At 48.9% G+C, this 25335-nt stretch overlaps 1 protein-coding gene across 2 annotated transcripts in view; it reads right to left on the reverse strand.

The window, feature by feature from the left end:
- Positions 1–25335, reverse strand: part of VWA5B1 (von Willebrand factor A domain containing 5B1) — a 68411-nt gene that overhangs the window by 22253 nt on the left and 20823 nt on the right. For both annotated transcript variants that reach the window (XM_037997295.2, XM_037997310.2), the window contains exons 3-13: positions 23737–23889; positions 22146–22416; positions 19434–19579; positions 18391–18522; positions 17615–17739; positions 13625–13801; positions 9161–9271; positions 6774–6976; positions 6172–6286; positions 4312–4497; positions 783–966 (exon numbers count right to left, since the gene is read on the reverse strand). In XM_037997295.2, the coding sequence (XP_037853223.2) occupies positions 783–966; positions 4312–4497; positions 6172–6286; positions 6774–6976; positions 9161–9271; positions 13625–13801; positions 17615–17739; positions 18391–18522; positions 19434–19579; positions 22146–22416; positions 23737–23889 (1803 nt within the window). The remainder of the gene's footprint in view (positions 1–782; positions 967–4311; positions 4498–6171; positions 6287–6773; positions 6977–9160; positions 9272–13624; positions 13802–17614; positions 17740–18390; positions 18523–19433; positions 19580–22145; positions 22417–23736; positions 23890–25335) is intronic.

The following is a 25335-nucleotide window of genomic DNA, read 5'->3' on the forward strand; positions in this document are numbered from 1 at the left end:
GTGCCTGTAGTCCCAGCTATTCGGGAGGCTGAGGCTTGAGAACTGCTTGAATCCAGAAGGTGGAGGTTGTAGTGAACCGAGATCGTGCCACTGCACTCCAGCCTGGGTGACAGAGAGAGACTCTGCCTCAGAAAAAAAAAAAAAAAAAGGTACAAAGTGAGTCAACCACACTAGATCAGAAGCCAATTGTGTGTGTGCTTTCTAAGTGTCACAGTCTCCACATTGCTGCTCAGGCAGTTTCTGCCTGGAACGTCCTCTCCCTTCCCACCTCTAAGAAGCAGTCCGCTTGTGAAGTCTTTGTTGATATCATCTAGCAGATGTACTCATTTCTCCTGGGATTCCTATAGCTTGTTAAATTTTCTAGGGGTCCCTGGCACCCTGTCACTCTGCTTTCTTTCAGAGATAGTGCCAGATGTATCTCTTACTACATGGAAAGCTCCGGAAGGGCAGGGGACATGTCTGAGTCGTCTTTGCTTCCCACATTGCTCTCAGCCCTTAACCTTAGTAGGGAATCAATAGGTACCCTTTGAATGGAAACTAACACCATAACGAGGCTTTGGAGTCAGATAGATCCAGACTCTTTGTCTGTACTCTACCTATTGCTCTATAAGCTTAGCCAAGTTGCTCAAATTCTCCAAGTCTCAATTTCCTCATCTGTACACTGGGTATAATAGTACTGACCTCTGCAGCTGCTAACTATTCAATGAGGTGGTTTTTACCAAGTGCTTAGCACATAGTAAACGCTCAACGTAAGGTAGCAATCCTTAGAACCGCAGACCGACCGTGCTTGGTGGTGGAGTTTCTGCTGACTAGCCGGGCATCTTTGGCTTGCCCTAGGAGGAAGGGTGCTCCCGAGTTCTTGGCACAGTCTCCACCTTCCTGTCCGAGTCCGTCATCCTGAGAGTGGTAGAAGACGGAGCTGCTAGACTCCTGAGAGTGTAGCATGCTGTACCGACGCCTCTTGTCCTGGAGGGAGGAACAGAAAAGAGGGCTAGGAGTGAGGCTAGGTGTCAGGAAGGACTTCCGCAGGGAGCAAGGGGTGTGAGCAGCGGTGGTGTGGTTTTCGTTTCTGAAGAAACAGCTCAATAGGAAAGATTTGTGTTTGTTTAGGGAATTGAGACAAACTTCTGTTCAAGAGATGGTGAATGGAATTATCTTTCAAAACACTTAGGTTGTTTATGTTTTTAATCATTGACTTCATTAAATTTTTTAAATGAAATTCTAAATGCCACTCCTGTCTCCAAATAGGTAACCAAAATTAACAAAATAAACCATCTGTTCCTTCCATTCCATTCTCCCTGATATAAACATACAGTTCACCCTTGATCAACACAAGTTTTAACTGCGTGGGTCCATTTATATGTGGATTTTTTTCAATAAAAGTTACACTGAGCATTGGCTTCTCTTGCCTCTCCTTCCACCTCCTCCACTTCTTCCCTCCTGTCACCTCTGAGACCAACCCTCCACCTCCGCCACTCAACGTCAAGACGATGATGATGAAGACCTTCATGACGATCTACTTCCGCTTAATGAATAGTAAATGTATTTTGTCTTCCTTTTGATTTTCTCAAAGCCATTTTATTTTCTCTAGCACACTTTTTTGTAAAAACACAGAGTATAATACATATAACCCACAAAATATGTGTTAATTGACTGTTTATGTTATCAGTAAAGCCTCCAGTCAACAGTAGGCTATTAGCAGTTAAGTTTTTAGAGAGTCAAATGTCATATGTGAAATTTTGACTGCATGGGGGGTCGGTATCCCTAACCTCCACATTGTTCAAGGGTCACCTCTATGTATAAATAACACATCATCTTTTGGGGGTCATTTTTTGTATTATAAAAACTTTGCCATACTGCTTACACTTATCAGTATCTTGAATTTTGCACTTAAAACATTTTGGAAATTTTGCATTTCAACTATGATTTTGTTTGTTTGTTTAGAGATAGGGTCTCCACACTGCACGTAGGCTGGAGTGTAGTGACACAATCAGCTCACTGCAGCCTCCAACTCTTGGGCTCAAGCAATCCTCCCGCCTCAGCTTCCAGAGTAGTTGGGACTACAAGCATACGTCACTACGTCTGGCTAATTTTTTAATTTTTATATTTTGTAGAGAAGTGGTCTCACGGGGTTGCCCAGGCTGGTCTTGAACTCCTGGCCTCAAGCCAGGCTCCTTCCTTGGTAATCCCAGCTCCCAAAGTGCTGGGATTACAGGCATGAGCCATTGTGCCTGGCCTCAACCATCCTTTTTAGCATTTGACTGCACAATATTTTACCATGCCTTATTGTTAAGCATTCAGTTTGTGGCCATTTATTTTTGTCACCATAAAAAATACTACAATAAATCCTTGGAAATAAATCTATTACATCACTTTTATTTTTATGGGATAGACTCCTAGGAGTAGGATTTCTGTGTTGAAAGGTTTATATATCTCTATTTTTTTTTTCTTGGAGATAGTGTCTCGCCATATCCCCCAGGCTGGAGTGCAGTAGCGCAATCTTGGCTCACGGCAACCTCCGCCTCCTGAGTTCAAGTGATTCTCATGCCTCAGCCTCCTGAGTAGCTGGGGTTACAGGTGCCTGATGCTGCACCCAGCTAATTTTTGTATTTTTAGTAGAGACAGGGTTTCACCATATTGGCCAGGCTGGTTTCGAACTCCTGACCTCAGGTGATCCACCTGCCTTGGCTTCCCAAAGTGCTGGAATTACAGGCATGAGCCACCATGCCCGGCCTATCTCTAATTTTATTAGTTATTTCTAGGTTGCTTTCCAGGAGGGCTGTGGAGTTATATTTACACCAACAATATGTGAAGGTCCTCTTTATCCCTACCAGTAGCAGGGCAAACGTTGCCAATATTGAGTAAGCAAAGGAGAATGGATTTGATGACTGCGTCCAGGCCCTTCTTGTGGGAGGGTCTGTTGATGAACTGGTGTCTTCTAGACCTCCCAGGAAGGTCTGGACTGTGCAAGGACTTGGCCAGCATTTTATTTAGCATTTTCTCCCTGTGGCTGAACACTCCATTCTCCACAACACATTAACCATTACCCTGATCACAATTCTGAAAACATTTCATAACATTCAAAAATCTGGAGCTTTTCACATAAAGTTCCAATTTCTCCTGAAAAATTAGACACACATTTAACATAGGACTCACATTTCTGCATGATGACACTTTTTTAGGGCTGCATAGGGGCTGCCCAGTTTAGACAGGGTGTGTGCCATCCACTTTGCCATATTCCTCACCACTCCTTATTGCCTTTCCAACTGTGAGTTCAGTGGTAGCTGCTATCCATCACAGCATTGGCCCCTTTTATTTTTACACCAAGTCCATTTCATTCATTCCATACCTGCCCAATTTCTCTAGGCATTGAGTTTGTGACTTCTTTTTTGAAAAACAAAACAAGATAAGAAATCCTTTGGAGAGAGTGGATAGACTCATGAAAGAGGAAAGATAGGTGAGGAAACAGCTCCTTTGGCAATCTCTCACATTTTAGCATGAATTTCACCTCCCTTTCAGAAGTTCTTGGCTTTCATCCCACTTCTGCCACCACAGACAAGGGAATCATCCATGTAAAGAAATAAAACACAAACTTATCTAAGGAGATATGAGCTTACTAGAGTGTGTGGAGAACGAAATCTGAGTGCATTTGTTCTTGAACTGAAGTGTGCACCAAATCACTTAGGGGAGATGATGTAAAATGCAATTTTCTGGGCTTTATCCTAGGGGATTCTTATTCAACAGACTTGGATGGAAGTTAGGGCTCTGCATTTTGTTTTGTTTTGTTTTAGGATGGAGTCTAGCTCTGTCGCCCAGGCTGGAGTGCAATGGCATGATCTTGGCTCACTGCAAACTGCCTCCTGAGTTCAAGTGATTCTCATGCCTCAGCTTCCTGAGTAGCTGGGATTACAGGTGCCTGCCACCATGCCTGGTTAATTTTGTTATATTTTTAGCAGAGAATGGGATTTCACCCTGTTGGCCAGGCTGGTCTCAAGTTCCTGACCTCAAGTGATCTTCCTGCCTCAGTCTCCCAAAGCTCTGCATTTTAAACAAGTTCTTTAAGTGGTTCTACTTCAGGGGCTTTTAAGAACCACATTTTTGAGATGGTGGCATCTACCTTAGCCATGCCACTGTGATTAATGCCTGTGGCCTGGCAACTGTAAACCCACAACTGGGAAAACTGTAAACCCACAACTGTAAACCCAATTCCAATTAGTTTCTAACTGTCACAAATAGTCTTTCCAGCTAAGGATGATTTGTAGGCACGGGTTCTGGGCCCCCATGGACCCCTGGAGTTTCTAGGATACTTACAGATCTGGGATTGGAGATGTGCAAGGAAGCATCACATACAATGCCATACCCCACCAGCCGTTCTCCAGGGAAGAGGGAGCTGGCGTTGATGGGTGAGACCAGGACCTCAGTGGTCTCAGGGAAGATCCACTCCACAGTCACATCACTCAGGACTGGGGCCATGGCCTTCTTCAAGGATTTGACCATCTGTAGGGCAGGGTCAGAATGCAGATTGGGGGATGTGTGAGAAGAGATGTGTACAGAAGATCATGTAAGTATGAGCTTAGTGGGGAGTGGGAGCAGGGAAGAGGGGACAGCAGGCCTTGGGGTGACCTGCCCAGCAGTGAGCACAACTCTGAGCTTCTTAGATTCCTAGAATGTCAGAGTTGGAGAGCATCTTTGCTGTCATCTTTTCTAAGCTTAGCATTTTTATTTTATTTTATTTTGAAACAGAGTCTGACTCTGTCACCCAGGCTGGAATGCAGTGGCATAATTTGGCTCACTGCAACCTCCACCTCTTGGGTTCAAGTGATTCTCCTGCCTCAGCCTCCTGAGTAGCTGGGATTACAGGCACCTGCCACCATGCCCGGCTAATTTTTGTGTTTTTAGTAGAGATGGGGTTCCCTCAAATTGGCCAGGCTGGTCTCAAACTCCTGGCCTCAAGTGATCCACTTGCCTATGCCTCCCATAGTACTGGGATTACAGGTGTGAGCCACTGCACACCTGGCCAGTTTAGCATTTTATAAATGAGAACATCTGAGGCTCAAAGTAGGGCTGTGAGTAGCCCAAGGGCACACAGGTTTGTGTCAAACCATGGACTGGATAATGATCTTGAGCAAGTTCATTTACCTCTCTGGCCCTCAGTTTTCCCTTCTGTTAAAGTAGGAGGGTGTAGTTGAAGGATTATTTGCAATATTGAATTTGAAGTGCATGCCATGTGGTAGGTGTTCAGTAAATGACGGCTGTGGTCATCACTTAGACTGATTTCCTTGGATGTTCTGTACTGCAAACCTGGAGAAAATGACTTGGGGGTTGTGGCAAGGAAAGACCATGCCTTCTTGCTGGAAGAAGTGCAGTTAGGTGACAGCTTCCAGATGCAGCACCCCAGCTTTTGAGCCAAGACCATATCTCTCCCTGGAAGCCCCAAGTCAATGATTTAATATGGCAGGGATAGTACAGCCTGGTCATTTCAGCACATCACAGACTTTGATGGGCAACCTTTGTTCCAGAGCTCCCTGCTGGATGGCTGAGACCTTTCAGGGCATCACAGTCTGAGGCTTTCTTGCCCAATTTTGCTCCCACTTTCCTTTCACAGTTGTTGGATCAGACTCTTGGACTGAAGAGTTTTTCTTCCAGTTTCCTCCTGTTCCACCTTTCATAGACACTATCCCCAGTAAATGTCTTCACTCTTAATCTCAGCCCTGTCTTTGTTTACTGCACTGATAAGGGGATTTTCTAAGGGTTAGTTTATTTGTGTCAAATGTGCAGGACATGGAAAGAAGACTACAGCCTCCTTTATTTCCGGGTTCTTTAGATTCTTCTGAGCCACCATTTGTCATCATCAGGAATGTGTCCAGATATGGACCTCAAACACAACTCCAACCCATATAGGTAGCTTTTTCAGGAGCTTCATCCTGTCTAGCAGTGGATGGAGTGTGTGTTCAGTGGCTGGAGACCAGAGGATTTAGCGTCCCGGCATTGCTTCAAGAGTTGCCTGCTCTGTGACTTGCAAGTCTCTGGTTCTCATTGGGGTGCAGTGTGGCCTAGTGAAGAGCTCAGATTTGGGGTGACATTCTGCCTTCACCACTGAGTTGCCACGTGACTGGTCTGGGTCTCTGAGGTTCCAGCACCAGAAGGGACTGCGTGGGTTCTGCTGCCTACCTTGGGTTGCAGCCGCTCCCCCTCCATCAGGAACTCAGCACTGCCCTTGGACACAGATGCCAGCCCTTTCACCAGTCTGTGGCAGACGTTGGGTCCAATTCCAAAGCTATAGCACCTGGGGGAAGGGGAGAAGAGAGGCTGCTATGTCCTATCCTCTCTACATCTTTACCTTCTGATGTGGAAAGGGACAGAGCATGGCCCAGCAGGATCTCGGAGCTGGCCCTATCTTCAGGTAGAGGGAGAGGGAGAAAGAAGAGGGGCCATCAGGGAGTACCCACATACACATCCATCAATTCACCCACAGACAGTCCATCAGTTCCCACCCAGCACAGAGCAGGAGCAGCCTCTCCCTTGGCTATGGGATCTCTCCCTGGGCTGCTTTCACGAGTTGTGTGCAGAGGCATGGGTAACTCACCCATTCTGAACTTGAGAGGGAAAAAGATGAACTTTTAAATCAGCCCACACTCTCTTGGAAGCAAAGCCCTGTGGGAATTGTGGGTCCTGTCCTCTCCCTGTGGCATTTTCCACATTGCCCTTGGGCTGTGGTGCCCCAGCCCCGGCAGCTTGGAGTCACCGAGCCTAGACCCTCAGCCAAGGCCGACCTGGTGGAGAAGGCGTGATTTCGCAGCAGCTCCAGCACCTTCCCCGTGTTGTTGACAGCGCCATCTGTGATCAGGAAGAGGAGTCTCGGGTGGCCTCGGTGCACTGGCTGCCTGATGATCCACTTGAGAGGGGAAAGGACGTTGGTCCCACCCATGTCGGCTCTCATTCTCTGGATGTCATCACAGGCCATGGCCAAGCTCTCCTGCAGAGAAGCAGGCAGTCCCCAGGATCACCGTATGGCACAGAGACTCTAGACCACCTGAGGAAGAGGCCTTTGTTTCCCTAGATCTTCTTTTAGGCTCACCAGAGTTGACCAACGCTCCCACTTTCATCCCTGCCCACACTCACAGGAAGAATGGGTGACCACTCATTTGGTGTCATTCTGCTCAACAGCACCCCCTACCAATGCCTGAAACACCAACCAGTTGTCCTTTCTGGGTTCTCCTTTAAAAATAGAAGCACTCCTGGAAGAGGCAGCACATTAAACCCCTGATTCCTTGGCATACATGAGGTTTCTTCTTCTGATGAGGGAGGCGGGTTGTGTGATGGAAAGAACACTGGACTAGGAATCTTAAGATCTGAGTCCAGAGGCTGACTCTGGCACCAGCCCCCTGTGACATTTTGAGAAAATCATTTCTCTAATCCAGGCTTCAAATTTCCTTGCTCTGGACCAACTGTGTGGGTCCCAACTGGCCAAGGATGGATGTAATTTGCAGCAAGAGTAGATTCCCACTGGATACAGTGACCTCCTCCTCCTGGCTCAGGGAATGCTGTTTCAACATCCACTCTTGGACAGGCCTTAGAAGTAACAGCATGTTTGGGAAGCCAAGGCGGGTGGATCACTTGAGGTCAGGAATTCGAGACCAGCCTGCCCCAAATGGTGAAACCCCATCTCTATTAAAAATACAAAAATTAGCTAGGTGTGGGAGTGCATGCCTGTGATCCTAGCTACTTGGGAGGCTGAGGCAGGAGAATCGCTTGAACCTGAGAGGCAGAGGTTGCAGTGAACCAAGATCAAAATCGTACCACTGCACTCCAGCCTGGGTGACAGAGTAAGAGATGAGACACTCCATCTCAAAAAAAAAAAAAAAAGAAAGAAAGAAAGAGAGAGAGAGAAAAGAAAAAAGAAAAGCAGTAACGGCATGTATCAAAAGTCTTAAGACGTATGTGTAGCTTTTGAGCCTGCAAGGCTAGGAATTAATTCTAAGGGAATAATTAAAGATGCATGCAAAATCTGTGATACAAAGATGACTAAATAAAATGGGAAGAACTTTAATGCTTGACTGCAGGGGTTTTGTTAAATAAGTCCCAATCTATCTGTAGTGAAATACTAGGAAGCCATTACAGTTACATTACAGATTAATACTTACTGGCATGGAAATACATTCATGATAGACTGCTGCGTTAGAAAAGTAGGTTACAGAACAGTATGGAAGGCCTAATCCTATCTTTATTGAAAATGTGTGTAAACGCATAGAACAAGGGCTGGAAGGATTTATACTAAGCTCTCAGCAGTGTCTTTTCTTCCTTTTTTCCTGACTGACATAATCACGGGAGATTTTTAAACACATTTTGTTGTTGATATCTACATTTAAAAATTGTGGAGTGATCAATACATATTATTCTTTTGTTGTTATCACTGCAGAAATGAGGTCTCACTGTGCTGCCCAGGCTGGACTCAAAGCTCCTAGGTTCAAGTGACCTTCCCACCTCAACCTCCTGAGTAGCTGAGATTACAAGCGCATGCAACATATATTATTCTTGTATTTTTAAAACTCATAACATTATTTTTAGTTGAAAAGTGTCCCATTTGTCTGTCCTTCCTCCCTCCTTTCCTTCCTTCCTCCCTCCCTCTCTTCCTCTTCTTAGATCTGGGTAGGATGCTCCAATTTTGAACATGCTGCTGGGGCCACAGCCTTCTTGTTTCACACAGTATCTTGAGCCTTGTGAGTTCCATTCTTAGCCCACTGCCACGCCCACTCATCCACCTATTCACTCCCCTACTCCTTATCATCTGCTTCCTTAGCTCAACCTTGCATGCGTCCATCATCCTTGTGAAACGGAGGCTTCAGTGAGTGGCAGGCTTGGGCTATGTCCTCTCTCTACCCACTTTCTGTACCTCATCTCTGCACACACACACACTTTGCCCAAAATATTGTTTGATTCTAAAGAGGGAGGGATGTCAGAAGTCTGAGATGTCAGAAAAATGTCCAAACAGAGATAGCGTCTCTTTAGTTCTCTGCCCCCGGGTGTGATCTGGGTTCTCTGTGGGTAGGCAGCTTTTGAGGCCAGCACTAGGGTTTTAACGATTTTTCCCCCTTTCGCTCCTTTCCTCTGCTCCCCACCATGTACCACCCTCCTGGTCCCAGCCTTGCCCCCTCATTACCTCACTGTAGGTCTGGCTGGAAGGAAAAAGGCTCTTAAATGTAGATCCAAACCCAATGATATTGAAGAGGCAGGCTGGCATGAGGCTCTTAAGGGCCACCAACATGGCATCCTGGCAGGAGAGAAAGTGGTTTTCAGGATTCGGGAAGGAGTTCTTATCATTCAATCACCACACTCCAGTATTCTCTTTCCCAGAACAGGAGCGGCCTCCAAACAGGCATTTACCTTCCTCTGTCTGCACCCAGCAACTCCTTTTCCCTCACATCAAGAAATTTGCTGACACTGACCAGAGGCTGGACCAAAGCCACCACCACCACCACCATCATCATCGTCATTATCATCATCATCGTCAAACTTATCCATGTAGCAGGTCTGACTTCTTAAAGCCTTTCTATTATGACTTTCCAGTTCCATTTAACCTCTTGCTGATCCTGAGAGGTGGGGAGAGCAGGGAGCACCCTCTCCCTGCTGCCAAAGCAGAATTGATGTCTAAGGGAGGAAAGTGGCCTGGTCCAGGTCACACTGTTGATGGAATGGCTTCTGGCCCTCCTGTGGGACCTTCTGCATCAGACTCAACCTAACCATCACTAACTAAAGACATATCCTCAGGGGCAGTCTCTTCAGCTCATATTTGTCAGGTACACAGGAGGTACTTTACATGCATCACCTCACTGATAACCCTTCGAGGCAGGTATGCTATTATCCCCATTTTATAGAAGAGAAGATTGAGGCACAGAGAGGTGAAGTAACATGTTGGTGAGCATCCAGTGGGTAAATAATGGAGTCAGGACTCAAAGCTATGTCACGTTGCCTCCGAAGTCTATGGACACTAAACATAACCCATGTAACTATGCCCCACCAGGAGACCTTGATAAAGGTAGATTGAAAAAAATAGTGACGATGAAGGAGGTGGAGGTGATGGTAGAAGCAAAATTGATGATGATGATGATGATAATGATGATCATGATGGTGATGCTGGTTATGATACAATGCAATCACAAATATCAAGCAATTACTATGTGCTAAACATTCTAAGTTATGTCACCCCCCTCAGCCTCAGCCTGGTGCATAGTAAACATTCAGTAAATGGTTATCATTATCAACCCAATGAGTTCTATATTAATATGAATAACCCTATTTTACAGATGAGGAAACTGAGGCTCAGGAGAACTAAAGAATTGCACTGGATTGCAAAACCTAAGACTAATGACTGAGGCTTTAAAAACACAGCTCTGACTGGGCACAGCGGCTGACGCCTGTAATCCCAGCACTTTGGGAAGTGGAGGTAGGCAGATCATGAGGTCAGGAGTTTGAGACCAGCCTGACCAAGACGGTGAAACCCTGTCTCTACTAAAAACACAAAAATTAACCAGGCGTGGTGGTACGCACCTGTAATCCCAGCTACTCAGAAGGCTAAAACAGGAGAATCGCTTGAACCCGGGAGGCGGAGGCTGCAGTGAGCCGAGATTATGCCACTGTGCTCCAGCCTGGGCAACAGTGCGAGACTCGTCTCAAAAAAAAAAAAAAAACACACACACACACAAAAAAACCCCCACAGCTTTGAGATTTTTATTCATGTCAGCTCTGCCTTGGCAGAGGAATGAAGGTCTGTCTGCCCCTCACCTCCATATCCCCCATCTTGTTTATTGATAGTACCCCAGGGATCTCAGCATGGCTTCAGGCAAGCCATCATCCTTCAGGGTCTAGAAGAAAACAGCTGCAAGTGGATTCTGGCAAATTTTACACCACGTAGATTTCCAGGCTCCACATACTCACACCCCAGTCCCATCCCCCACCCTGTAAACATTAACATTAAAAGTTAACATTAACATTCTCTCGATCTCTCTTCATTGCTTGCCTCGATACATTTGGTTTCTCTACAAAAGAAGTCAATGTCTGCTTATTTTTTCATTAGTCACTAATGCATATTCCTGCTAGGAGGAGATTCTGCTGATCCATACAGATTGTCTCTGCTCACACCTATTAGAATTTTTAAAGCCATGTTTTTGGCAGCAAGCAGCAGTTGAAGAATGAGACCAGCTGCAGGAAATTAAATTGGCTGGACTTTCCCCTTTGGCATAGGCTGTTTGGATTTCTATTTTCTCCCTCCCCCCGAGCCTAGATTTTCCTAAAACTTCAACCCGATGGGTCACAATTAAGGACCCAAGCAACCTTCCAGTGGCCTTATTGTCAGTGGGGAAAGGGGTGGGTAGCCTGAGTAATTTCTGTGCCTTTCTCTAAAAGGGTCATGTTTAGCATGGATGGCACCAATGCAAAGTCATTTGTGAAGGCATGACCTTGAGCTCAGTGAGCTGAAATGGAGAAGGGCAGGAGAGATTCCAAGGAGAAAGAGGACTGAAAGGAGAGCCAGAGAAAGTTATTGTCAGAGAATTCCGGAATGCAAAGATTGGACAGGCTTTCGGTCCAGGAAGTGGATTTCCATTTATGAACTAATTCCATTTAACTGGTAGTAACTGCCTGGAACACTGGGATGACAAGGATATAGACTAAGTCCAGGCACAGCAGGAAAAAAATTGTCATGACCAATTATTGAATTGATGGGGAGAGGGGAGCCAAGGGACATGTGACATACGTTCACTCTGCCTGAATTGATCCTTCTCACTCTACAGAAAGGACGAATGAAGCCCAGAGTTGAGAATCAACTTGTCCACAGCCAAGGAGCAAATCAGTGGCAGAATTGACCTTGGAACCCAGGTGTTGCTTTTGGCACAATGCCATGCAGCAGAGATGACATCATCAGAGAAGAGAATTTTTTAGTGGAAGAGTATGCATAATTCTCCATAAGCAATGTAAGGAAAATGAGCTCTGAAGCAAGATATAGAAAGCCCAGGCTCTCTCATTAACCCTGTGATGCTGGGAAAAGCACTTAGCCTCTTGACAACTCAGTTTCTTTACCTGGAAAGTGGAGGGAAAATGGATTAAATGCTCCCTAAGGCATGTTTTAGGTTTATGCTTCTGTGATGCTCTAGGGTAGCTGAGACATCTTATGAATTGATATAGATGCAGAAGGGGATACAGATGGCCACAGAGGCCTGGAACGTGCTTCAGCACTCCAGCACCGAGGACAGCTTCTCATTCCAATGTTTGCCTTTGATGGTGGGCAGGTTGGGGAAGAAGGTGCCAATCAGCCCTACACCCCTGTGTCATGAGACCTCAAACAGGAACCTGGGTCCTATGTATGACTGCTCTGTCATACTTCAAGACAACTATAGCAAACCCGCGGGGATACCTGGCATCCCAGATCCTACCCACCCCTCCTCTCCTTGCTGAGCTTGCTGTCCTGGAAACAAGAGCTTGCTCTGGGAACAAACTAGGGGGAAAGATGAAATTTCAGGTGACGGCAGAACCCCACTCTGTTCTTGCCCCATCCTTCCTTGTTTTCCTGACCTCAGTTATCCTTTACCCGGATCAATAAAGAGATGGAAGGCTTTTCATCCATAAACACAGAGCTAGGCGCCATGGAAAAAGAGAGGCGAGAGGATAGATGACCCTTTTCCTAAATGAGTTCATAACTCCAGAGAGACAGACATCTGCACAATCAAAAATACAAGGGAGTATTGGAAAATGCCACAGTCTAGACTGGTAATCTCCTGGGGGTAGGGCAGGGAGCAGGTGAAATGTGTCTGGATTGTCGGGGGGAGGGTTCTATCACCATTGCTTCCACTCTCCTGAGGAGCTCTCCTTAGCAGGGAGACAAAGCTCCCATGTATTCTGATTGGCTAGCAGGCCTGTGCCTCTCTCTTGACTGTCAGCTCCTTGAGGACAGCAAATGTGTTTACATTCTGCTGTTTTTCCAGATGGCCAAGGGCAAAGCTTGGCACCTATTAGGCACTTGAAAAAAAGAGAAACCAAGTCTTTTCTACCAAATTCTATACATTCCTTGATGGCAGGGGCCATGTCCACTGAAGCTCTGATGTCAGGTGGTGGGAACAGTCAGGTGGACGTGGGTTTAATTTTAGACCACACTGGCCATGTGACCTTGGGCAGGTGACTGAAACTCTCAAGATCAGCTTTCCTATGTGGAAAATGGCAAAAATAGGATCAAACGCATAGGATTATTGTCTGGATTAGATGCCAAGCTTCGCATTAAGTGGCTAGCACCGTATCCAACACATAGCAGACCCTCAGCAAACGTTACTTCCCTTCCTCTCTTCTCCGTACCCTGCTCCACTTAGTACCTGCCGGGGTGTTTTAGCTAAAGTTTGTAGAATGCAAAGGACAGCTATGGATGACTTCATCCCTTGTAAATGGATGCCAGCTCTGCCTCTGCTCACACTACTTCACGTTTTTTTGGAGATGCAAATGGAGTTTGGGTGTCTCCGTTTAAACTGATTTTTAAAAGTTGTTTCTTGGAACAGAAAGTGCTGAGGAAGCTGGGCTGGGGGCGCACAGCTGATTTCCCCTGGAGCCCTGGGCCCTGGGGAGGGGTCCTCTCAGCAGGTACCTTGACTCGGTGCATGCTGATCCCGCTCATGCTGCTGCTCCTGTCAATGAGGAAGATGAACTCCCCGTGGGCCTTTCTCAGGCACGGCTGGACCGACTGGAGGTCGGGACAGAAGTTGAGCATGATGACGGAGTGGTGGGGAATGTCTTTGTGGAGGCGTTTTCGAATGATTTCTGTCTGGAGAAGAAAGGAACACTCTGATTGGGCAATCAGGGGGTCAAGAGGTACTCCTGGGGACTCATCCTGGTCCCCATCACTCACCACGCACCCACATCCTGCTCAGGCTCTGCACGGAAGACTTCCGGGCTGACTGTGCTCAGCTTCTCTGTTTGCTAGACCTTCACAGGTTGCAATAGCAAGCATGGACTTTGCAGACAGAAAGACTTGGGTTTGAATCCCTGCTCTGTCACCATCCAACTGTGTGACATGGGGGTGAGTCCCTCCTCTGGGTCTATTTACCCATTTGTCAAATGGGGAAAATCATGTCCGCTTCTCAGGGTAGTTGTGAGGATGAACTGAGTCAGCACAGACGCGAGAAGCCCCTTGGTTGAGTAATGGTCTCTCGCTTTTACACTCAGTGTGTAAACTGTGCTCTGGCTCCTCTTGGTTGCGAACTGGGTTTCCCTGGTTTACCGATTCTCTCCCATTGTTAAATTCCTACTCACTCTTCAAATTCTACCCATTTGGAAAGTCTTCCCCAATTTCCAGGTGGACTTAATTACTTAGTTTCCTCATCCATGAAATGAGGACAAGAAGACATACCTCACTGAGTTGTTGCATGGGTTCAGTGCACTTGGGAAGCTGGCTGCCTGGCAGAGAGCAATTGTCTCTAAACAGCAGCCATCATTGCCACTACTGGTGCTGCTGTTGTTGGTCCTGGAGGCCCAGGCACTTCTCATGTTGAATACAGTTTTTTGCTCCGATCTCTGCCTCCCGCCAACTTGTTTGCTATTATACTTGAAGGCAGGTCATCTCTTAGCTTCTTTTACATCTCCAGAATTTAACATAGGGCCTGGTCCAGAGATGGATCAGTAAAGATTAAGGGAAGGACAGCGCCTTGGTGTTTATCCTTTTATGTGGCCTCCTAGCTGGCCCTGAGGCCAGGACCCTTCCCCTTGCTTCTCCCCATCCCCTTCCCACAGAATCTCATTTCCTTTGTTCTCACACTGCTTTCACTCTCCACCCCGACTTTTTCTCTCTGTCTCCTTATCTGGCTGTCTCTGTGTGTACACGTGTCTCTGTGTCTGTTTCTCAGTTTCTGTCTATTTGGGTTCCTTCCCCATCTCAATAGATGACATCACCACCCACCCAGTTGTTCAAACCAAACGCCTAACAGTTGTCCTCGGTTCCCCTCTTTTCCTCACTCCACACATTCCATCCTGCAGCAAAGCATTGCCAGTCCTGCTGCTAAGATGCAGCCTGAACGCGTCCATGTCTCTCTGTCTCCACTGCTACTGCCCATGTTCAGGAGAGGACTGTCTCTGTCTCTGGACCTTTGCAATAGTCTCCTCCTGCTCTCTTTGTCCAACTTTTATCTCCCTGTGGTCCACTCTGCAGAGAGCAGCCAGAGTGACTGTTCTTGTCATTCTCTTGCTCAAGCAGTGCCCTCCCTGAATACTCTGAACCATGGTTTAGGAAGCCCCCTGTGGCCTCACCCCTGCCTACCTGTCCACCTCCTCTCTACCCACTCTGCTCCCTACATTTCAGCTGCACTGACCTTCTTCCTGTTTTCCAAACAGGTCACCATTGTTCTGCTTCCTGCTCTTTCATCCCTTGTGCTCTCTCCATCCATTCTTCCCACAGTGGGCTCTTGGTCATCTGCCAGGTCTCATCCTCAGACAGGCTTTTGCTGATACCCAGCTAAAGAACACCCAGCACCTATGACTTGTGGTCATATCACCCCTCTCCAAACAGATCTGGCTCATTGATTTGCTTTTTCATTTTTATTTTTTGAGACAGAGTCTCGCTCTGCCACCCGGCTGGAGTGCAGTGGCGCTATCTCGGCTCACTGCAACCTCCGACTCCCTGGTTCAAGCGATTCTCCTGCCTCAGCCTCCCGAGTAGCTGGGATGACAGGCATGCACCACCATGCCTAGTTAATTTTTGTGGAGACGGGGTTTCACCATGTTGGCCAGGATGGTCTTGATCTCCTGACCTCGTGGTCCGCCTGCCTCGGCTTCCCAGAATGCGGCGATTACAGGGGTAAGCCACCGCGCCTGGCCTGATTTGTTTTTTTCCCTCAGTCTTTCCATCTCAGAATATAAGCTCCATGAAGATAAAGACTGTGTCATTCTCAGTATTGTCCCCCTAAGATTCATTTGTTGAATGAATAAGCAAAGGAATTAATCTGTGTGGGCCTTTTTGTCTGCCACTGACCTGTGTGTGCATCTTTTCTTTTTTATTTTTTTCTTCAGCCTCTGTTTCTCTTGGCGTCTCTGTCTTTTGCGCATGGTGTGCCCTTCTATGTGATTTGCCCTCTCCTTGCTAAACCAGGGTTTCTGACAGCTTGTCCCACCCACTCTTCCTGATTGATGTTCACCCTGTGGATACCCGCAACCCACTCTTCTCCCTGCCAAGGGAACTGGCTCGCTCTCTCCCACGTGAAGCCCCTCCACCAGAGGCCACAGCCTGGACTGGCTCTTTTGATGACAGAGCCCAAGGCAGCAGCAACCACATCTGCCAGTGAGAGAAGCCACCTCCAGAAACCTTATCTTCCTCTCAGAGGGACGGGGTGGGTACCCTGGCTCAGGATTCTCTAATGTCTCCTCAAGCTGCCATTATCCAATTACAATAAACTCATCATTTCTTAGCAGCTGTGGGTTGATCGCTGTCATCCCTGGAGTTTGTGAGAATACAGGCTATTTGCATAACCAACCCAAGGTGGCAAGTTAATTCTCATTTGCTTCCACCATCCCCGACCTAATCGATTTAAGGTTTGGCAGGCAAAGCAGGCAGCCCCAGGCCTGGGAGGCCCACTGGGACCCTCTGGCATACAGGCAGCCGTTCTCAGAGCTCTGGCATTGCCATCCCCTACTCTGAGAACCTGGCTCCAGCTTCTTCTCCCAACTGACTCATCTGGCTGAGGGGGCACCTCTGGGAGAGCAGATGCTTTCAGTGGGGTCTCTGTCCACTTCCTCACCTTGCCACTGCCCTGTGCCAGCTAGGCGTGTAGAGCATGGGTGCTGTTGTGAAATCCAGCTCAACTGCCCCCACAGAATCCATTCTCATCCCTTAGCCTCCTGGTCACCAAATCTAACTTCTGAGATAACAGTCTTTCCCTTCCTCCAGCTCACCGGTGATCTTTGGGTGCTAGATCTCCGTTTTCTCATCTAAAAAAGGGGCTAATGGAAAGAGATGAGCCATCATTCTGAAACCTATCTTGGCATTCAGGACCTGGCTCAGCGTGCAGGACCATGAGTGGGAGGCAGAGCACGGGGTGGGGTGTGACCTGTGGTTGACACTCAGCCTCCAACCTTCCCTTTCCCATCCCCACCCCCTGGCCAGGCCTCCTTGTCCTGCAGCTTCATGGGGTGGGGGACAGCTTTCCCCACTCTGCTTTTGTCCTTTATGTCATAGCAAGCAAGGGCCCCAGAGGGAGGAAGAGCAAGAGGCTACTCAGCTGGTGGGTAGGGGAGGTCCAGGAGGTAAGGAGCTGAAGGGTCCTGGGCACCCCTGGGGATGCAGAGGCCTGGAGGAGGCCAAAGCAATTTCTGCCACCATGTGTGAATTTTCCTGGCTTAGGCACCTGCGAGGTCCTGGAGAAAGGTGACCTAGCAGGAGGCGGGAACAGAGCCGGGATAACGGGGCATCTGAAAGTGCCCTCCGGTGCCCTGGGACCCACAGAAGGAAACACTTCTTGCCTGGTGTCTGCCTCCAGCTTGCTGCATGACCTCGGGCAGGTTACCTCCCCACCTCACTGGTTCAGTGGAGACCAGCCTCAGTGCCACCCCAACTCTGCCACCATCCGCTCCCCGCCTCAGTTGCCCTCACCTTCCGCTCTGCACTGCTGTTCTTCTTCATCCCTTTAATGAAATCTGTTCTTCCCTTCAAGTGCTGGTCAAACTCTCCCAGCGTCATGTCCCCTTTCTCTATCAGGACGTGGGGCATATGGGGCTCTGCAGAGATGAGATCGACTCTCAGCACTTGGCCAGGTATCACAGGAGAAGGATGCTGGGGGCTTTGGTTTAGGTGCAAGATTCTCACAGGGATGGGACTCCCGGTTGGAAGCGGGGTGGAAGCCCTGGCTGCCTGAAGCAGTGTAGGGCTTGGGAAGACTCCTTAGCTGGGAGGCAGGGGAGCCTAGTGGCCATGGGTGACTCACTGCCCCTCTCTGGGCCTCAGCTAAGCCATCTGTAAAATGGTAGTGGGATGGGGTTAAATGCCTCTCTGATGTTTTCAGGTCCTGACATTCTGTGAATTCTTGAACAGACAAGAATTTCTCCTTGAGGCTACAGAATTTCCAGGGTCTCACTGAGCTTTGGTTTTCAAAGATCCTCTGCTCAGCTGGCCTGGGGTAAAGTGCCCTGATGGGTGGATGAGACCCTAGGCCTCTGGAGCTTGAATCAGGGCAGGAGACACTTGATTCCACCAGCTAGAGCCAACTTTCCTGGGAGGAAAGTAGTGGGTCTCTTCTCCTTGGCCACGCACTCCTGACCCTTTCCCTGGTTAGCTAGCTGCTGGGCAGAGGGCCACATGTTCTGTCCCCACAGGCTCAGCACCTCCTCCCTCCCACAGGCAACCCAGGGGCCCGTTGTGGGGCACCGTACCGCTGGGGTGGATGAGGATCTCCACAGGCCGGTCAAAGGTGTGCTTGTTGGCCAAGGTGATGATGATGCTCTTGGCCGAGCGGGCAGATGGGGCGGCATCAGCACGAATCTCGTGCGTGGGACTCTCCACCCCTGAGTGGCATAGAAAGGCAAGGGGGATACAGGCTCATGAGGTCAGGAGAGAGAGGAGTTTGCTGGGGCACACCAAGACCCAGGCCAGAGATGAGTGACATGCCAGCCCCATTAGGGGCTCCTGACCTGCAGTGTGACTATGGCCAGGCTGCCTCAATTTCCCCACCTGTAAAATGCAGGCTTAGATAGATGGTGTCTGATGGCTTTTCCTGCTCTGAACTCAGGATCTAGTGGGGGTTGGAGGAGTCACATTCTTATAGGGCACGCACAGCCCCCAGCATGCTGCCAAGCAGATGGCTCTCAGTGCTCCGTCGAAGGGCACTTTTTTGATGGGTGCTCCATAAACGCACCTCACACTGGAATGCAATGTTGCTCTAGGAGAGCATGCACTGACAAGAAACCATATCCTAGTGTCCTTTTAAGGCTCTGAGTGGTTGTGGGGAGAACCTTCAGAGCAATGGTTCTTAATCCTAGTTGCACGTTAGAATCTGGGGAGCTTTTAAATGTTTCCATGCCCAGAACATACCCCAGAATCTCTGGGAGGTGGGATCTAGGCTGCAGGATGTTCGGGTGTCTCCAGGTGCTTCTGACATGCAGACAAGGTGAGAACCAGGAAGCAGCTTTACAGCTGTGGCCTCTAGGAGAGGTCCAAGGTCCACCATTCCCTGTGGACGTTCTCCCGAGGAAGCCATTGGGGTGGAAGTCAGTGGCCTTGAAATCCGTCCTGGGAAGGGACTTATCTTTGGGCTGCTTGTTGGGGCCATGGGAAATGGGGGTCCACAGGCTTTGTGTACTTTTGCTGATCTGCCATCTGGGCCAGTTGGCTTCCCTGCCCACCCCTGTCCCATCCCTGGCAGCCTTTGACTTTTGGCCTGAAGCCCTCCAATCCCGTCTAGACATCTCCCTCTCACCTGCGAGCAGACATGGCCCACGGATCTCCAGCTGGAAGTTGAACTCATACTCCATGGGGTTGGACACATCAGTGTTCAGGAGAGTCGCCAGACACAACTTATTCCAGGAGCCCGAGGCCCAGGCACTGAAGCAGTGCCTGTCTTTGCTGGAAAAGTGCCGGGGGAAGGAAAGGAGACCAGCCAGGGTTGAAGCAGGGGACCAGCGTGAGAAGACAAGGAGAGGACAATGAGTTCCAGGCAGCCCAGCCCACCAAGGGGGCCCTCAGACCCGTACTCTCCCACTCAACCTGACCCCAGGGAAAGCCTGGATTCTGACGTAAGGCACAGCCACCTCCAAGGAGCACCCACGCTGGACCAGTCATCAGGCACGGTGCTCCCGAGGGGTAGCTCACATCGTTCTCATCACAGCTCTGGGAAAATGTCAGAGTCTCTGCAGGGAAACTGAAGCTCAGTGTGATGAGGTGACTGGCCCAACTTCCCACTATTAAGAACTGGCAGAGTCCTGGCCCAGATCTCCTAGCCTAGGTCTGTCTGGCTCCATAGTGAAACGGTTTGTACTGCGTCACACCATGTCTTGAATCTCTGTCTTTGTGAGCTGCAAGCCTTGCGAGTCATTTCTCCTCTAAGTGTTTGTTTTCCCATCCTTTAAATGGGTACAATACTTTGCAGTTGCTTTGAGGACTCCAGGAGCAACTGCTTAGCCAAGTGTCTGTCACCTGCTGAATGCTCACGTTTCGGGGCCCTCTTTCTTTGTGATCTCCACCCTATCTCCCATCCTGCACTGTCTCCATAGGCACACCCCCTAAGGCTTTTAATCTATGTCCTTCCATATGCGCACATCCTTGTAAAATACGGGGCAGCATTTCGGTGTGATTGTGCTTTAAGCTGACAAGATTGCCTTATATTATGAATCTCATTCCATCTCTTACTTTTTTTTTTTTTTGGCACAATGTTATGTCTTAAAACTCTGCCCAGGAGGCTGCAAACCCAAGTCCTCGCTGCTAACTTGATATCACTTGGGGACATCCGTTACATTATACTTGTTGTTCCCAGCTCGGCCTCCCCACATCCACAAATAACGCCACCATGAATATCCCTTTGGTCTGTGTTCCCTTTGGACTTGTGAAATAATTTCTTCATGATCCCCGGGGGAAAGGACACACTGAGGATTGCCAGATTGCTTTCCTGGGTGGCTGTCCCCATTCCTAATTCCATTAGCAGTGTACAAGCCTTCCCCTTCTCCTCACTAACACTGGGTGTCATCTGGTTTTTGGATTTTGTCTTGTGTCTGCTAGAATGGGCAGAAATAAGCGTATTAGCACCCGCTCAGTGGCATCAGGGCCTCCTGGCCTCTTGTTCCCTGATCCACTGAGGTCCCGAATGTCCCAGCTAGGCCCTGCCTCTCAAATGCACAAGGCTCATCGTCACCGGCAACATTTACAAAGACAACACACAGGCTGGTGCTCTTTGGTCTAAGACTGGCTTCTGCCACCAGCTTCTCTGTTGTGCCAAGTGTCGTCCTCCAAGACCATGCACGATCCCATCGATCTGACCTCTCTCCTTTCCTGTCTCATTCTGCAATAGCCACACTAGCATTTCTGCTGCTGCCGTGACACATGGCACCTGCTGCTGCCTCTGGGCCTCTGCACTTGTGACTCTCCCTGTGCAAAATATTCCCTCTAGTATTTGTCCATGGCTTGTCCCCTTCATTCAGGTCAGGACACAAATGATGCCTAGTTCTTGTTGGTTGGAGCTAAAATAGCACTCGTCCCACTCTGTTCCCTTCCGTCCCCTACAGCACTTATTTTCATAGAAAATGATCTCAGCTGTAAGTGCCTTAGACTGTGACCCACCTCATTTTCCCTCCATACCACGAGGGGAGGACAGAGAAACTGTCGAGGTACTGGGCTTGTCATGTTCCTCTCCCTATCCTGTTGAAAACCCTCTTAATGGCTCCTTGTTGCTTTTGGAGAAACAGTCTTAGCCAGGGCCAAAGGGCGTCCGATGCCTCTGCAGCCTCATCATGTGCCACCTGTGCTTCTGTTCCTCTCCAGTGCCCTGTCCTTGCTACCCCAGGGCCTTTGTCCCTGCTGCTGTCACCTACGGGAATGCTCCTCTCTGCACCTACAGCCTCCTCATCGTTCAGTTCTTAGCTGAAACATCACTCCTCAGAGAAGCCTGGCCCGGCCCCTGGCCCCCCAGGTTGGGTCCCTCTTTTATACTCTTAGCCCAGTGAACTTCTCCTTCCTTGTACTTTTCAGTCAATAATGCATTCCAGTACACAATGAGTCACGTAATTAGTTGTGTTATTCGTTGGATAATGGTCTTCCACTAAGTTCCAAAATGTCAGGAAACATACTGGTTTTTCTCCTTCTCTATCCCTAGCAACCAGCCCAGTGTCTGGCACATCGTAAGTGATCAGAAAGTACCTCTTGAGTAAAGTTATGAAATTTGGACAGCTTGGAAATGCTGATTCCAAGCTGTCCAAATGTCATAACTTCTGGCCAGTACCATTACAGGGCATTTCAGAGATGCTTTTAAGTGCTCTAAAAGTGAGCAGGGGAGAAGCAAATGGCTCAGAGGGTGGCAACTGTACAGCAGAGCCTCCCCATCTCCTCCCTGTCTCCCCCACCCCATCCCCTACTAATGTCACCTGGTGCACTCTCTGCCGCCCACCTGGGACTCTGATTGGTCTGGGCAGGGCTTCCTTACCCCTGGGCCTGTTGGTTGGAGGTGCCAGTGCTCTTGGTGCAGAACTGGGGCACGGTTGGGGCACAGACAGCCGGCAGAAGGACCCTCACAGCCCCGCTGGGCAGCGTCGGGAGCTCCGAGGAGGTGCTGATGAAGATGGCGACGTTCTCCATGGGGGCAATGGTCCCCAGGTTGGCCACAAACAGGATCCGCTCCAAATCCTCATCCAAGGTCACCTTTCCCGGTGTGCAGGAATGAGGGGCGATGGAAACCCCCTCTTGCAGAATGTTCCCTAAGTGCCAGGCTGGTGTCAGGGGCTGTGCATAGATTATCTCTGATTCCCTCTAAGATTGCTCTTGTGGTAAGTGAGTGGCCCCATTTTGGTGATGGGAAAATCAAGGCTCAGCTTGAGGGTGTGTATTGTGAATAAGTAACCCGTTGAACCAGGGTCTGAACCCCCATGTGTCTGACTCTAGGCCTGTGAACTTTCCGCTCGACCTTGCTGGGGGTGGAAAACTTGGACTCACAAAACCCCAACAGAGGGTCACATCTTCATCCCCCAAATTCTACTTCCCAACCCAAGAACCAAATAAAAGCATCCCCTGCCCTTGGGAATCCATACTTTTGCTCATGCTCTTTCCTTTTATCAAAACACCCATTTCTTACCCGGTCTACCCACCCACCCAACCCCTCCATGAACACCTCCCTGGTCCCTGATCTGGGCTGGTCTTTTCCTCTAACATCATCACAACCTCTTTTGACACAGTCACTTTCCACCCCCTGCTCCCATCATGGTTACTCCTAGACAGATCCTAACTAACCTTTTGAACTGTGATAAATCATAACAACTCAGGGACAACTTTGCACATTACACAGGATGAGTGTTAATTGAATGTTTTAATAACCACTTGAACAAACTTCACCTTGATCATAGATCCAACAGTAAGAATCTCTTACATTATATTTTACCTGGTCTACGTTCTAGCCCTGGCTCTTCCACCAGCATGTTGTGATGTGCTGCCTAAAAGGCACTAACAGCTGCCTTTCACTGACCTTGAGCCAGTTGCTCTCCCTCTCTTAGCCTCAGTTTCCTCAGTAGCAGGCATTAGTAGCCATGCTTTGAGTATTTGCTGTGATGTGAGTCCTCTGCCTGCATTATACTGGTTGAGCATCGGGTGAGGACAGCTATTTATTCCATTTTACAGAGGGGGTTAACTTTTTCTCTAAGCTCACACCATTTGTAAGCAACAGGAAAGGGAGTCAAATCCTGGCGTGACTTGTCCCACAGCCTCTGAAATTAAAAGATGTAATTCTGTTTCTCTAGAGAGACCTTTAAAATCCTTTTGTTACCTCCCTTCCTTTGATCCTCACACACTTTCGAGTGACAACAGAAAGTCAATTACCTCTGTCTTACAGACAGTGAAGCTGAGGTTCAGAGAAGTTAATTATTGGCCCAAAGTGGCACAGGATTCCGTCCAGGATTCCTGACTAGTTCAGTGCTCTTTCTCTCTCATGTTCCGCTGCTATCCTTGCAGTCAGCCTGAGGCTCCAGCCCAGGCAGCCTCTGGCTGGCCCAACCCAGGTCCCGCTGCAGCCCTTCTGGTCTCCTTACCTGTGGCTGTTGGGGATCGAACATGGGAGGCATCAAAGTGGCCGCTCTCCAGCTTGGCTTTGTCCTTGATCTGTACCGTCACGACACGGTCGGCAATGACTGCCTCAAAGCCGATCACCGTGGTGCACTCATCCAGGGGGTACACGAAGAGGCCTGTCAGAGCAGGGCCCAGCATCGCGAGGTGCCCCAGGCCCACCTTGCACACCCCTTGCCTGGAAGGAACCTGAATACTTGGCCTGCTGGTTGGGTGGTGCCTGCTGCCACTCAGCGGATGCCCAGAGGCCTCGGCAGCGAGCCAGCTCTGGGACCAGGTGGGTAAGTGCAGCGCCAGAGCCAGCTCTTATTTTGCAGGTGTGTGAGCCTGATGTGGCCAGAACTTCTGATTTTCCAAGAGACCGAAAACATGGGTTTTTATGGGACTTGTGTGCACCTCATAAGGCACATCTGTGTGGTCAGTTTTGTCCATGGACCACAAGTTTGTCACCTGTGGCATGGAAGATTGGGGCTTTGGAGGAAGACTAGAGTTCTAATCCAGGCCCCGTCATGTTTCCTAGCCAGGTGACCTTGGATAAGACACTTAGCTTCTCTAGGCCTCCTAGCACCACCTGTAGGATGGTGATAATGAAGCCTATTCCCAGGGTCGTAGTGAGAATTGAAAAAAATAGGCATCATTTATGAAGCCACGTGCCACACATTATTATATCTTAGTGCTTCTCAAACTTTAGAAGCTCACGAGTGACCTGGGGTCTTGTTAAAATCTAGATTTGGATTCAGTAGCTCTGGGGTGGGGCCAGAAATCCTGCCATTCTGAAGCAGCTTGTGAGTAATGCTGGCGGCTGGGGATCACATTGACAGTGTTAAGGTCTTGTTTTATCTACCCTCTTAATATCAGGACAGCACAATGCTGGGTCCAGGGTGAGCCCCCCACAAACCCTGACCTCTGCTCCCTCTGGGGCTCAGTTTCCTCATCTGTAAAGTGGGGGTACTTGTTCCTTCTGCATGTGGAAAGCCAAAGGGCTGTTGGAAGTAGTTTGGGTATTTAGCTCCCTGAGTCGCAGGTGGATCCTAATTTAAGTCGCCCTCTCTAGGTTTCCTTGAACACAGGAACAGGGCCATTTGCCCTGCCTGGGAAATTTCTAAGGGGAAGAAAGTTTCCCTGTGGCTCCCTTTGGTAGTGTTGGTCCCCAGGGCAGCCCTGCAGGGGTTTCAGAATCTCAGGTGGGGCTGAGGTTTTGTCACCAAAGGTTGGTGACCACAGACATGAAGTTTGGTGGCTAGGAGGCCCCATCACTGCGGATAGGAAGGGAATCCTGGCCGGTGCCCTCCTGGCCTTCCCACAACTCCCCTCCTGAAGTGGAAGGAGAGGAGTTTGATTTACAAATGACTCTGGCAGGCCAGTGTGCCTCCATACCCCTGACCGTGGTTCATATTCACAGATGGTTTCTCAGTCCACAAAGTCCCGCCTGCTGTATGACCTCATCGGCTCCGCCACGAACCAGGGCATCTGCACAGCGGTGAGGAGCATCCTGATTTTGAGGGGGTGGCAGCTTCCCCAGGGTCGTAGGAGCAAGAACCATGGCTAGGAGTGGAGGCTCCTGG

Source organism: Chlorocebus sabaeus, chromosome 20 (genome assembly GCF_047675955.1).
Source record: "Chlorocebus sabaeus isolate Y175 chromosome 20, mChlSab1.0.hap1, whole genome shotgun sequence".
Classification (NCBI taxonomy): Eukaryota; Metazoa; Chordata; class Mammalia; order Primates; family Cercopithecidae; genus Chlorocebus; species Chlorocebus sabaeus.